Here is a 14,736-nt window from a genome sequence, read left to right on the forward strand (position 1 = left end):
GATTAGCAGAAGACAAGGGCTGCTTTTAGTTCTTACTTTAGAAGGTTAAAAACTCTTTTTTAGAAGTATGGCTTTGCTTTGACAGTTTTTTTTTTTTTTTTTAGTGCAATTGTTGGCAACTCTTTCTCTTCTTGTAAGCCTTGAAGCATATTTTGGAATGGCACTAAAAGTTAGCCTCGGCATACAGCCCTCCTTTACTTCACTGTGATCCACAGGCTGCTTTCCCTGATGTCCCAAGACACCAAAACAGGGAGTTAATTATTCCCTTCTCTAACCCCTCTGAGTCACATAGAATATGTGTTTTTCTTGTACTACATATACCCTTACACATGCAAGTATTATTAGAGGTATTCTATTGTATATTTCTTTTTTTTTGCTAATGGCTCTGTAAATTCCTCAAGGCCAGTGCTGTGTGAAAGCGTCCTTTGTCTTGGCATCTCTGGCCTGTGGCATGCTGCCTATCTTAGGAGGTGCCCCACTGATGTTCATCGATGGACTGAGTAGCAATGGGGAAGGAGTGAAGCATTTGAACACTTCAATGCTGTCTTTTGCAATAAAGTGGCATTTTGGTGGCTAACCATCCTACTGGCCTGGCGCTTCCGCAGCTGAAGTGCTAGGGAGCCAGCAGCCAGAAGCCCTTAGTGCACACCACGGAACACCATCCAGTGAGCCAGAGAGCACCACAAACACAACCAGGGCTCTGCCTTTCTTCTACAGGAAGGTAAATATTGAACTTTGAAATTGTGGGGTGTTATGTTGGCACTCACAAGGTGAGAGGTCTGAAGGAATCCTAGCTCATGCCTCCCTTCTCCATGTGGGGAGCACAAGGTTTGGGCCGGGGTGGGATGGCTTCCTTTTGGAAAGACTGCTTTCAAATTGCCGCGGACATTTCACTCAGGCCCTTTACATTTGATGTGGTTCTTATTGGTGATGCCAAAGGCTATCTTTAAGAAGATCACTGAAAGGCTGTCACCATTTCCTAGGAATGCTCTCTGAGAAAGGGACTTTGTAGGCGAATTGTTCCTCCATCATATATCTGCTTAGTGCCAGATAGATTTTAACATCCTGGGTAGCTTTTGGTAGACAGACCTTCCGAGGATGTATTTTATGTGTCAAAGAACAAATAGCTATAGGGTAGATTTTTAAAAAGGCATTTGAGTATTTGAGTCATCTTTTCCTAAAAAAAATTAGAAATGTATACGTTTGTTCTACTTTGGAAATAGTAAGCAAAGGAAAATATTTTTATGGTTTTATTAAAATGATCTCATTCTTGAGCAGCTGAAATGGCCCCAGCTGGAGAGACAAGTCTAGAGGAATAGGGTTTAAAGATCAAGATTAACAAATTAACAGGCAGGAAAAGCCAAATAGCCAGTTAACCTACTACTGCAAAGCCCGGGGGCTGGGTTGGAGCACCAGGCTCTCTGTGCCAGCTCAAATTTGTGCCCTGAAGTCTGCAGCTGAGGTGCTGCCTTCCCTAATGCTCTTCACTCTCTGGGAATGTTTTCTTCATATGTCACTTCCTCTGCTGAGCGGGTGTGGAAATCACATTGTGTTGTTCTGAGGTGGTTGCCAGGGGAACATCTCAACCTAGTCATTATCTACTCAGGCTACTGATTATATTAAGTCAGGAGACAGAGCCGTGCAGCGGGCAGCAGGAGCTGCCTGCACGCCCGTGTCCCTGTCTATGTATTCTCTTCTCCACAGTTTCTCTCCTGTCACCCCTCAACAGAGTTAGTAAATGAAATACATCCCGAGGAAGTCAGCACTGGGATAATAGCGCTGTTACGGTTTCATTTCTCCTAGCCTCCAGTTGCGTTTTAGCAGCTTTTCTGGAATAAAAATAATTGCCACCCTTTTCTCTCACTCTTCTGCCCCTCCACACCTGGGTGTAAAGGTAACTCTCTTTGTTAAAGGTCTGTGTTTCTTGTGTCCCACACAATGGTAATAGAACCATGATTCCCTACTACACTTCCAGAGGAGCGTCTAGAAACTAATATAGATGCTGCTCTTTTGAGTTGTGTGACACAGAAACAAGAAATAAAACTGGCTTTTAGAAAGTAGGTTTGTCTCATGTATTTCTATTGAGCTGGATGATCTATTATGATGATCTCTTCTAATGTTTATTAGAAAAGATGTGGAAAGGGACATCTTTTCCAGAAGAATGCTTGTGGAATTGGAAATTATCATTCTAACTTGGAATTTTAAATCTAGATGCTGTTCATACTTCTATATGATGTATGATAAATGTTAAATCCATGCTTGAAAGTAAAGCAATGGTACTAAGAAGTGAAAGGAAAAAATGACACTAAGAAAGGAAAATAGATTCAACTGAATATATCTATGCACATGTCATGAAACATTTCTAAATCTCCTTAAGAAAGTCTGACTTAGGGGTTGGCAACATTTTTCTATGAATAGCAATGTAGTATTTCTGACTTTGTTGACCATTTGGTCTCTGTGGAGACTACTCTGCCACTGTAGTATGAAAGCATCCCGGGGCTGGGGATTTAGCTCAGCGGCAAAAGTGCCTGCCTGGCAAGCGCAAGGTCATGAGTTCGGTTCCCGGTACCGGAGAAAAACCAAAAAAAAAAAAAAAAAAAAAAAGCATCCCTAGATGACAGACAGACATAGAGGGGCATAGAGGTGTTTCAGTAAAACTTCATTTATCCAAACATGCAGGAATAGGGGGACAAGTTTAGAGTATGGGCTGTCATCTGTCTACTTCCATTCCAGAATCTCTTTTAATACTAGAAATTTTGTTCTAAGGGAAGACAAGATTTTTTTGATATTAATTCTGTTGACCCACCAGGTGTGGTGGCGCACCCCTGTAATCCCAGCTCTCGGGAGGATGAGGAGGAGGATTGTTGTGAGTTTGAGGCCAGCCGGGGCTACAGAGTGAGCCGAAGGCCAGCCTGAACTGCAGAGTGAGACCCTGTCTCAAAAAGACAAAAAAAACCCCAAAAAAACAAAACAAAACAAAAAACCACCAAAAAACCGTTGTAATTCTGTTGTCCCTGTCTGCTGCGACAGATTAGGACTATGGCTAATAGGTTTAACGGAGAAATGCAATAGGCCTTATTATTTAATATACATTTTTGCTTCCACATTTTCCAGTAATTCAAGACAGTGATAGAAGTGGTTGGTGGAAGAGAAAGAGCCAGGGGCACTGTAGATGGGGAATAGCAGTTGTGTGGGTTTCACTAAGCATTTTAGAAGGAAGGTTGAAGGAGTGCAGAACTTGGAATTGGAGGCTATTGTATTTGCTTTTTTCTATAAATACTGTTTCTAAAAGTTCTAGATGGTATTCTATCCTGGGCGAGAGAATAAAACTACAAATACTTGAGGAAATGAAGACTTCCGTCTGCATCCATCCTTAGAAGAAACTGACTCAAAAATTAAGATTAGTAGTTTGGAGATTCCTCAGAAAACTAGGTCCAGAGGTCCCATTCAACCCAACTATCCCCCTTCCGGGTATTTTCCCAGAAGATCTAAAAACATCATATCACAGCAATATATATGCACCTATGTTCACAGCAGCACAATTTGTAATTGCTAAATGGTGGAAGCAACCCAAATGTCCATCCACCGTGGACTAGATAACAAAATTGTGGTACTTTTATATAATGGAATATTACACAGCTATAAAGAAAGATAAACTTGAGACTTTTATAGGTAAATGGTCACAACTAGAGACCATACTCATAAGTGAAATAAATCAGACCTGCTTGTGCAAGCACCACATTGTCTCACTAGTGTAAAACCTGAAAGAGTTAATTTAAACTAGGAGGTATGATAGACATTGTGAAATGATAGGAAAACACTCAAGGGTAAAGGGCAACTGGGATGTGGGAAAAGAGAAGGGAAAGAAGGAGAAATTTTGTATGTATGTATATACAGGATAGTTAACACAGTTGTTCTACTGTCTTCTATTTCTTTGCTGAAAGAAACTGTCAATGAGTCCTTGATTGATCAATATTGCATGTCTCTGTTTTCATGAGAAACCATTTTGAAGATATCAATACGTAATACAACAAGCATTGTTAATTTCCTACCACTTGGTAACTCTGTATTGTCTGTACTGTTCTTCTGCTATTTTGTAAAAGGTTGTCTGTCTGTTCATGTTTTTCTCCTTTTATTTTTAAAATGGAAAAATTAAGATTAGTGATATAAAGAATCACTTCGGCACTTATGTGTAGAATTGGAATCAGTGGGCAAAAACGAAAAATTTAGAACAACACCAAATGTTTTCTATTTAGGCAGAAAGCACACATTAGTAATTCAGGCAAGTCTCAACAAGGACATGAATGTGGTTAAAGAGAATTAAATAGATGGTAGACCATATAACATAGTAGGAGATACGATATGTACAATATGTCTTATGTGACTGTATTTTACAGAGATATCCACATACCTATGGCTACGTGGTGACAAGCTGCTATAATTGCTAAGTTAGGGAAACTGGAGAGTGATCATAGTGATGTATGGTTTCTAGTTTCAAATCACTGTCAGGGTAAATGCAAGCATTAGAAAGATGGTGGATAGTTTTATAAATAAAGGAAAATCTCAGCTCAGCGGCAAAAGTGCCTGCCTGGCAAGCGCAAGGTCGTGAGTTCGGTTCCCGGTACCGGAGAAAAACCAAAAAAAAAAAAAGGAAAATCTCAGAGTTTTTCAGTCTGGTTTGCACCATCAAGTTAAATGTAGTGGAAAATTTACCTTAGTAACTATTTACTGTAATCTTTTAATGGAGATCATTTAATCTACTTGGTAACTTAACTATATAGCTACAGAGTGACCAATGACTATGAAGAGACTGATCTTTAGGATTTTGCAACCTATTTAGGGACATGTTTTACATACGTAGGGAAAACATAAAGCCTACTCAGAAAGCAAAATACAGTGAAGGTAAATTAGTATCGTCTTAGCATAGATTATAAATAAAGGGACATGAGTGAAAGAGTTATCCAGAATGGAGTGCTGAGAAAAATGGAAAGGGAATTTCAGGATGGAGGGTCAACAATCATTCTGTGAGTGGAGGATGAACAGCAACAGGTGGGGAGAAATGGGGGAGGAGGGTAGGCAGCCTCCGTGGCCAGGAAAGGAGGCTGGACTGAGCCCAGCCCCAAGAAGGTCCTGGAGGACCCCAAGGAGGGGTGACAGTATGGTGGGTCTTATAGATGATATTTCATATGGTGACTGGTATGGCAATGAAATACTACCTGCAATGAGCTTCTCTTTAAATTTTTATATATTTTTGCAGTTTTTCTCAGATTAAGAAAGTAAAAGAAGCAAATTATTTTTGAAAAATCCAAGTGCTTTTTACATCCAGAAGTGTATCATGCAGACAATTAACTATTACATACTTCCACCTGCAAAGATCACAATTAGAATGATGTTGCTTAATAGCACTGAGGTTAAATTTTTTAAAAAAGAATCATTTGGAACCTTGATTTATAAAGCTTGATATCTCTTATTTTCCTAATATGCTAATGGCTTATGTTAGAAGCCATAAAATAACATCGGCTATTTGTTTTTCTTTTGAGACAGGGTCTCCCTGTGGACTTGTGAGCATCCTGCCTCAGGCTCCCAAGTGCTTGGATTGCATATGTGTGCCACCATACTGGGCTAACATCTGCTATTGAAAAGAGGTGTTTTGGTTATTTTCTCCCTCTGACTTTCAAAATCTGATGCCATCAGAGAATTATGATTTAATAAAACAGTGAACTGGGTCCTTTGTTCATCTCTGTCATGCTTGGTAGACCATCTGGCTGGAACCTGGAAATCCACCCAGTGGAGACTGTGAAAGGTGCAGTTTCCAAGACAGTTGAAACAGCCCATTTGGGGTCATGAGGAGGGGTCAGAGATACCACTGGAGCCCTGACCGGCTGTGTCCAATATTGCCTTGGTCTACTGGCTCAATTTTGAATTCTAAAAAGGATATTGTGTGTGTCGGGGAGACTGTGTCTACTATAGGAGTTATTTCAAACTTCTGTATCATGAAAGGGCTAAAAAACCAAAACTGAACATTGATGTGCAAGGTTAATAAGCCAGGAGAAACACAAACACATCTATCTCCTACTGGCCTTTTAAGGCTTCAGGATCAGAACTAGCAAGTTATAATTTCTCCTAGTAATTTCCAGGGGTGGAGGTAACTCAAATTACTTCTTGGTCTGAGCTTGTTTATGTCAAAGGAAAATAATACTCTGTGGGTGCAGTCCAGCACTTTGAAATTATAGATGGGGACTGATATGAGAACCAAACACGGAGACCCTCAGAGTGCACTGTGAGATGCATCCATGGTCCCCAGCCACCACCGCCCACCACAAGCCCAAGGTAAAGGATGATTATGAGAGAAGAATGAAATCTAGAGGGATGACTGGTCCCTGGTTTGGGTTTCCAGGGAGTCTTAATGTTAAGAGAATTCTGAATTAGTGTGTGAGGAAAACTGCAAATGAAGAAGAGTAATGGAAGGAGAAATGGAAACAAGAGCATTTCTGAGGTGATGATAATGGAGGAAAACACACAGGCAACTAAAAGAACTTCGTGGAGGTGAAGAATTTGCCTGGGAATGCAAGCACAGAGCTCCGGGGCTTAGATTAGACAAAAAAGGGCAAATTGGGTAGTGAAGAGTTTCTAAGGGCCACTGTACATGGTTTCCCTGTGTGGTCTGAAAAACAGAGTAGAATCTCATCTAGTCTAGTCCTGGCTGAAGGTAGAAGGAATGTACTGAAAAATGAAAATAATACCTTTCTTGTATAATATTTCAGCATTTTTAAGATTTACATTGTTAAAGCCGATGTTCAGTGAGGACTGGGCCATTGTTACAGCCCTGAAAGGTAAAGCAAGGGCTGGAATTACTTCACGAGTGAGGAAACGGGAAGACAAAGGTTCAAGTTCAGCTGGGAGACGGAGGAAGGCAGGCAGACATCGATAGATTTTGAAGTGCAGAGGGAAATGAGGATTGTTTTTTCTTTTTGAAGAAAACGTTTGTTCCTTTCCAGGTACACTTGATTACTCACTGTTAAGGAGGCGGAAGTCAATGAATGGGTAGGAGCCGCGGCGTTCAGCAGGAACCCCTGTCTGACCCCTTAGTCGTACATCTCCTAGAAAACAGAAAATCCAAACAAATGTTTGAAGACGTTGCCAAGTGTATTCACTTTTCCTCTGTGTATCCTCTTAGCCAGTTATGTCAACGGAACCTAAACCAGATGCCACAAAGAAGAAAATGATTCCCTTTCACCTTACTTCAGAGAGCACCAGGTGGGAAGGGCTGCTGAATTAGTGCTGAGCGTAATGGGTTGGCAATACACTGACAAATGAATACACTGTTCTCTGGCATTTACCTGGTTTGTGAAGATGACTGCAACTTGCAAAGTTTTCATAGTTTTTATACTTCCCAGGGCCATAGGGACAAGCATCCAAACTTGGAAGGACAAATGGTGTGTTGGGATTGTAGCTTTTGTTCTTAGATGTAACCACTCATAGTGTCATTTCTCTTGTTCGCAGTCAATTTGTTTTCAGACTGGTGCCACCCTCCTTTTCCCAAGGCAGTGTCAGTGATCTGTATTAGAATCTGTTCTCAGGCCAGCTGAGCTCCAGGTACTCTAACTTCTGAGCTACCCTTGCACCTATGATGGCTGGAGAGTTTGTAGAGTTTATAGTACTTATTTATTTGTAGACTTCTTTTAGTAACTATATTCCTTTTCTTTTTTGGTGTGTATGTTCTGCCTTCCCAATCAAGGAAAGTGATGAAATAGAGTGGAAAGTGTATAGGCTTTATATCTAGGACAAATCTGGTTCAGACACTTGCTACCTGTGTGATTTCGGGGAATTTACTTCTCTCAGTTTCAGGTGCCTCATTTATAACATGAAAATGACTTGCTTCAAAATACCATTGTCAGAGTATCTAAAGCAACACTTGCTGCCTGGCAATAAATGCTGGTTTAGTCCTTCTCAACTCCTGCAAAGCAGGGCTTGTGTACATTACAGTGTCTGCATTTCTCCCTAGTGCTTTGTGTGGTGTTGGGAACGAGGTAGGCTCTCAGCGAATATTTTGCTCCTACCTGTTGACAGGAGCAGAAGACCACACTTTCCAGTTACTATTATTTGGAATCAAGGAGGGGGAGAAATACAAGAGAACTAGTGTGTTTCTGGAAGAACCAAATTTGGGAAGGTTTCAATTCCAGGAGCATTAATTCCAGGTGCAATGGCGCACGTCCCATAAACCATTTTTCTCCCAGGCCTAACAGCACTAGGACCTTAGCCTAGGACAGAGATGGGGAACAGTCTTCTCCTCTTTTCCTAACTCCTGGTGAAATCCTCACCTGCTGCAACCCATGCAATTGACAATGCTTGAAATGCCCTTCACAGATGAGTTTCACGTGTACTTTGGTTATAAAATACAAGCTGTGAGTTTTTGGACTATTCTTAGCTTTGAATTTTGTATTGGTGCCTTATTTATTAAGTTTCATAGAGCCTGATATGCTATTGTTATATTGGCATCAAAGGATGTTACAATTTATGGAATAAAAAGAAATTAATTGATCAAAAAGATAAAGCACAGTGAGAGGAGGAAGAGATGAAAAAGTGCATTTAAAAATATGAATGTAACCTGCTATCAGAGAAGAGAATCCTGTTATCTTTGGTAAGTGCCTGGGGTGGATGGTCAATAGTTGAAGGAAAGCCACCCGAAAGAGTTGAAACCTTCTCTTCTTGTAGTTTTCTTCAGCACCCTACGGTTATAATGCTCCAGAGTTTACAAAGCACTTTCAAAAACATCACAGTGGATTTATTGTTGGCTTTTTTCTCATTGGATGCTCACATAGTCTTGAGAGGAAAGGTCTTATTATTCCCTTATTTGGTAAGTGAGAAAATAGTGGCTCAAGAAGAATGGCTTGAAGAGTGCTATTCTCCCTGGGGCCCCAGCAAAGGACTCCAGCCCATTAAAGACACTCAGGAAAAATCTATTGACTTTCCTTGAGCTTCTCGAGTTGATGGTGCTTTAAGCCTATAATGAGCAGGAGTAGAGTTAAATTCAGGTTGTTAGATTTCATAGACACAGCTCTCTTCCCAATACCACTGGTATCTCCCCCTCAGGGAGTGTGTAGACATTGTTTTTAAAATGAAACAAAACAATAACAGAACAAAACTTTAGACCCACACCTCCTTGATGGAATTCATACTTCTCAAATCCACTGAGGAAACATAGCATGTCAAAATGATAAAACAAATTGAGTGCTGACTGCAATTGAATTTGTATTTTATATTTATAATGGTGGATAGGCGTATACTTCAAAAACCTATACACAGTTGAAAATGTAGGCATTTGATCAGTGAAACTGGCCTTGTGCATTTGTGACCTGTTGCACTAATCTCTTAGGTTTCTCCCAGGAGTCTTAAGTTTACCATTTGGAATTCACTTCTCTTTTAATATTCTTGGTTTTGTATTGTCAAAGAGTAGCTTTTGGCCTTGTAGCTATGGTCATTACCATTTTCCCATAAAAGAACCATGTAATATTGGTGTAGGTTTTAAAGACCCTGTCAAGATTCACTCCTGTTGTCCATCTGAGAGTGTGGGGCAGAGAGGCCCGTCAGCAGGTGCGACTTTAGATCTAAGGAAACAGGAGAGAGAGCACTACAGGGTGGAATGACCGGGGTGGAGGCCCAAGCCCAGGAGGGTGCCAAGGAATCCGGAATCCTTTCCTGTACTGACCAGCGTTTTGCCATATTGAGTAACCTTGGATGAACCAATAACCTCTATGAGATCTAGTTTTCTAATATTTACATTAGAATATTTATGGCTTATAGCATATTTATAGCAATTTTGCCTACTTCACAGGGTTGATAGGAGGAAATTCTAATGTGTATGAAAAATATAATTAACATTTATTGAATACTTATACTGTGCTGAGAACTTTATATGTATTATCTCATATCACCAATCTAATAGTCCAATGTATTATTAGACAATTCCATAGATGAGGATATTAAAGCCAATGGAAATTTGGTAATTTGTCAAAACTCATAGAGCTAGTAAGAGCTTGTGCTTAACTTCAATACTAACTCTAAACTAATGTTCTTAACTTTTCTGATATCAACAAAAAATTTCATAGTTAAGCATTAATTTTTTCTTTCCCAATTTTTTTTTTTTTTTTTTTTTGTATCGGGAATCGAACTTATAACTTCCTGCTTGCCAAGCAGGCACTGTGCCACTGAACTACATCCCTGGCCCCCAATGTATGTCTGATTGCTGTCTACCAATAAACAAGGATACAGTCACCATGATTCCTAATAACTGAATACCAAAAGAGCTTACTGCCTTGATGAATTCAAAATTCAATCAGATAGATGTTTATTCAAAGTGTACTGCAATGGAAAAGGGCTATATGAATAAGATAATTGAATCCTGCTCTGGATCAACAAGGAATCTATTACTTCCAAGTACGAAATGGACAGCAATTATTAAAAATATTATTCAGCACAAAGACCCAATCCAAAAATGAGCATCTGAGATGAATACATACTTCTGAGATGGAGAAACACAAATGGCAATGAATAATGAAAAAATGTTCATCATTGGTCACTTGAGTGATGCAAATTAAAACAGTACTGACATTACATTCACCCCAATAAGAATTGCTGTCATCTAGAAATCAGTCTATAACAAGTGCCGGAGAGGCTGTGGGGGAAAAGGAACTCTTCTGTACTGTTGGTGGGAGTGCAGACTGGTGCAACCACTGTGGAAATCAGTGTTGAGATTCCTCAGAAATCTAGGATTAGAGGTCCCATTTGACCCAGCTATTCCCCTTCTGGGTATCTTCTCAGAAGAATTAAAAACATCATACCACAGAGATACATGTGCACCCATGTTTATAGCAGCACAATTTGTAATAGCTAAATCTTGGAAACAACTCAAATGCCCATCAACTGATGAAATGATAAAAACAATGTGTTTTTTTTTTAATATAACAGAGTACTACTTGTCCATAAAGAAGGATAAACTGGAGACTTTTATAGTCAGATGGATGCAACTTGAGACCATACTCATCAGTGAAATAAATCAGGCCCATATGTGCAAACATCATATTGTCTCATTAGTGTGAGAAAATAAACAGGTAAATAAGATCCAAAAGGTACAGTAGATATTGTGAATTGGGAAGAAACTGTTCAAAAGAAAAGACAAACTGTGATGGGAGAAAGGGGAAAGGGAGAAAGGAAAAAAGAAAAATATGTATTTATACACAAGATAGTTAAGATAGTTATATGGCTAGTTTCTCTTAGTCCAATGAAAAGAGAGGTTTGTGCTAATATTGTCTGAACAAGATATCATGCCTATGTCCTGTACTCTGAATAACTACTATGAAGACAATAATATGTAATGTATTAATTATTGTTAGCCTCCTACTAACCAGTTTTGAAATTATTATATGGTTATTTTTATTTTTTTCTCTTTAAAATAAAAATATTATTCAGCAGAATTGAAACTGGTTGCCAGTTAATTTACTTAAGTTCTGTTTTTTTTTTTTTTTGGTTTTTCTCCGGTACCGGGAACCGAACTCACGACCTTGCACTTGCCAGGCAGGCGCTTTTGCCGCTGAGCTAAATCCCCAGCCCCTTACTTAAGTTCTTAATGAAACATAATTTTCATTATGCACCTTACTTTGGGAGAAAAAGAAACAACCATGAAGCAAGTTGATACCAAGAATACTCAAACAAGCAAGTCACACATAGTAACAGCAACCAAAAATAAAATCACACATGAAAGATTCAGCTTCAGTGCTTATACTGTCTTTAACTATGATAGCTCTTAGGGGTAGTAAATAATTATTTTTAAGATGGATTAAATTATGTTAAAAACACTAGTAGCGCAGGAGGCAGGATGACTAAGTGGACTAAGTGCATTTTAGAAATTTTCAACGTGAAACAATTCAAGATATAAGCAAACCCAATTTTCCATATCTTGGACCTTCTGTTTAATTGAAGCTCTAATGTAGTAAGATGGAAGCGGTAAGCATATAATTTTAGTATGGAAGTCTTTTCTTTCTCCCTACTTCTCTGAGCTCCTGCTGTTGCTACCTTGCCTCAGTGTGCTGGTGAGAAGAGAAATAGCTCAGTGACAACCGACCTCGGAGGAGGCCACTGGGCCCTTGTCCGAAGGACAGCACAAGTGGTGTCCTGCTGAGCTGCTTTTACTGGCCTCTGGCCCCCAGCAATCATCTATTTACCTAAGGCCTTATATCCAAGTTAAACAATTATTTTGACTATTCATTAAGCTCTTGTTTGACTTCAGCAGGGTTTTTTTTTTCCTGGCAAAGAATAGGTGCTGTGGAAGCCGAGGAGGAAGCGTTGACAGCTCAGAGTCATGTCCTCAGTCTGTTCTCATTGTGTTCCAAGAGGAAACAAACAGCAAGGGAATTCTTATTTTTGAAAAGGCTGCTGCTCTTTTGCTTCTTCAGGCTGAAAACATAACATGTTGTCCTTGGTACTGAAGGCTGCAAATACAGGCAGGGAGCTGAGCTGATTCGCTCTGGGAGTCAAGACCTGGAGACAGTCCCTCCCCCTCCCCGGGGATGTGGCTCCGGATGGACCTCTTGCCCACTTGGCCTCTTGCTCAGTGTCTGTTTAATAAAAGCTTGTGCTAGCGAGCAGACGTTTATGTGGCCTCTTATGTAACTGGCAAAGAGGGTGGAGACTCTGACAGTGATGACAACTTACAGTGGCTGAAACATGGGCCATATGACGAGAACCAGACTCTGGTCCTAATCATGGGGTGTCAAGGTCATTGCAGGGTGGAGAGAAGGTCTAAGACAGGGACACAGCAGTAGCTACTGGGCTTCTATTGCATCTGAGAGGAATGAAAAAGACGCTGAAGTTGTAAGGGGATAGAAGAGGGGTTCATGGTGGTGGTGTCACTAATCAACAAAGAAGATGAGATGGTGTGGTGTCAAAAACAGGAAGTCACAGAACAGCCTCAATATGGCGGGGAAGGAGAAGCTCTGTGGTTGGGCTTCCTGGGCACATTCCTTATTCATGTCACTGCCACCTCTTGCAAAATGAAAACAAAGGGAACCAGATCCCCGAATCTCAGACTGTTTCAGCTGTGGACTTTGTTTTTTTAAGATGACTACTCTCACAATTCGGAGAGTGATTTCTGCTAGGATGTTTATCTATTCTAACAAAGGGGAGGAGGGCTGAGCAATTTAATCACTTCAGAGATTTATGAAATAGTACAAGCAGCCAGGTTAGAAAATTCAGGCAGAGATTATGTCCTGACTCCTGAGTACCGTGATCTTCCATGAGACATCCAGTGTGACTATTACACCCAAATCTCCCTTGTGGAAGTTTAACTTTCCACTTTCTTGGGTAAGGCCTGTCCAGTCTATCATCAAGGACTACCAGTCCCTTGACTGGCTTGTCTCACTAGCTCTGTGTCTTGGGCTGTCGTTGAGAGAGCTTTGCATGTAGGAAAGAGAGAAATGAAGTTATCCAGAAACCACACTTTTGGCAAAAGGCATAAAATAAAGTTTTCTTTACACATGAGAAAGTTCTTTCTTCTCTTTAAAAATCTTGATCCTTATATCAAAACCAGGAAAAAAATGGATTTTTTTTCTCCTAACAGTGCTGTACTACTTTGCAACTTTTGCTTAGGGTTATTAGATCCATTGTGACAAATGTATACTTGGGGATTTGAATGGTGGGAAAGTGAACGTGTAAATAGCAATGCTTTATTTTCCAGAGCAGGTGAGGCAGGCTTTAACTCAGGCTAGTAGCAATAGGAGCTATCTTCATTCTTTAGCTTGATAGTGTTTCAGGGGGAAAATGAGAAAAAAATGTTTCAATTACTGGAAACACAGGAGCTTAATAAAAAAGATATTGAACAAGAAGCAGTAGGAATGCCTAAGGAGAATTCCAAGAAGCTGTAAAAGAATTTAAAAGAACACGAAGAACACATCTTCTTACAAAAGATTGAGAGGGAGAATAATCTGAGGAGTTATTGGAAGGACAACACAGTCTGGGTCTGCCCTCACTAAGAAAACCCCTGGGCAGGCTTGCACACCATTCTCTTGCATCTGGGATAATACTTTTTATCTCAGAATTTCTCCAAAGCCAAATTTGTTGTTTTAATAATTATATATATATATGTATATGCTTAGCATGGCGCTATGTTACAGTTCTCAGTACACAGACGGCCATTTTGGATTCTTCCATTTTTGATTAAGACTCTTTCCGTTCTAATCCTGTAAGTCTACTTGAGAAATCCCTTGCACAATTATACATATATTTTATATTGTTTCTATTCTTGTGTTACTATGCTGGGGCCCCCGTCTTCCCTCATGACATTCTTTAGGAGGATTTCCTAAGTGTCAGGCACTAGTTGAAGGATTTCACACACCTGAGCTCTTTTAAGCCGTAGAAAACTCCCCTGGACAGCTTGCACTGGGATGGCTCGGGAGCCCTTGCCCTCTGCTGCCTGCACAAGTTCAGTGTCTCCGTTCTCTAGAACCATTATCCATGGTTTCCTTTGATCTTCCCAGGCTGGACACGTCAGGGTTAATAATAGTGAGTGTGCAACCTGTGTCCTGAAGGTGGAGTATGTACCATGGTGCTTCATCAAGGCAATGTAAGAACCCCAGGATACCATGTACCACGGACCATGGCTTGAGAACTGTGAGCTCCTGCTGGGCAGGTGAGGTGGCAAGGAAATGTAGATTACACTGAAGATGTAGATAGCTTGCAGGT

The 14,736-nt window shown here is 40.2% G+C and overlaps 1 protein-coding gene across 5 annotated transcripts in view; it reads right to left on the reverse strand.

Moving 5' to 3' along the window:
- The window catches only part of Pde7b (phosphodiesterase 7B), a 299,395-nt gene that overhangs the window by 65,729 nt on the left and 218,930 nt on the right, over nt 1-14,736 (reverse strand). For all 5 annotated transcript variants that reach the window (XM_005390481.2, XM_013517377.1, XM_005390482.1 and 2 more), the window contains one exon: nt 7,017-7,100. In XM_005390481.2, coding sequence (XP_005390538.1) covers nt 7,017-7,100 — 84 coding nt within the window. The remainder of the gene's footprint in view (nt 1-7,016; nt 7,101-14,736) is intronic.

The sequence above is a fragment of the Chinchilla lanigera genome, unplaced genomic scaffold (genome assembly GCF_000276665.1).
Source record: "Chinchilla lanigera isolate Chin_1 unplaced genomic scaffold, ChiLan1.0 scaffold00038, whole genome shotgun sequence".
Taxonomy (NCBI): Eukaryota; Metazoa; Chordata; class Mammalia; order Rodentia; family Chinchillidae; genus Chinchilla; species Chinchilla lanigera.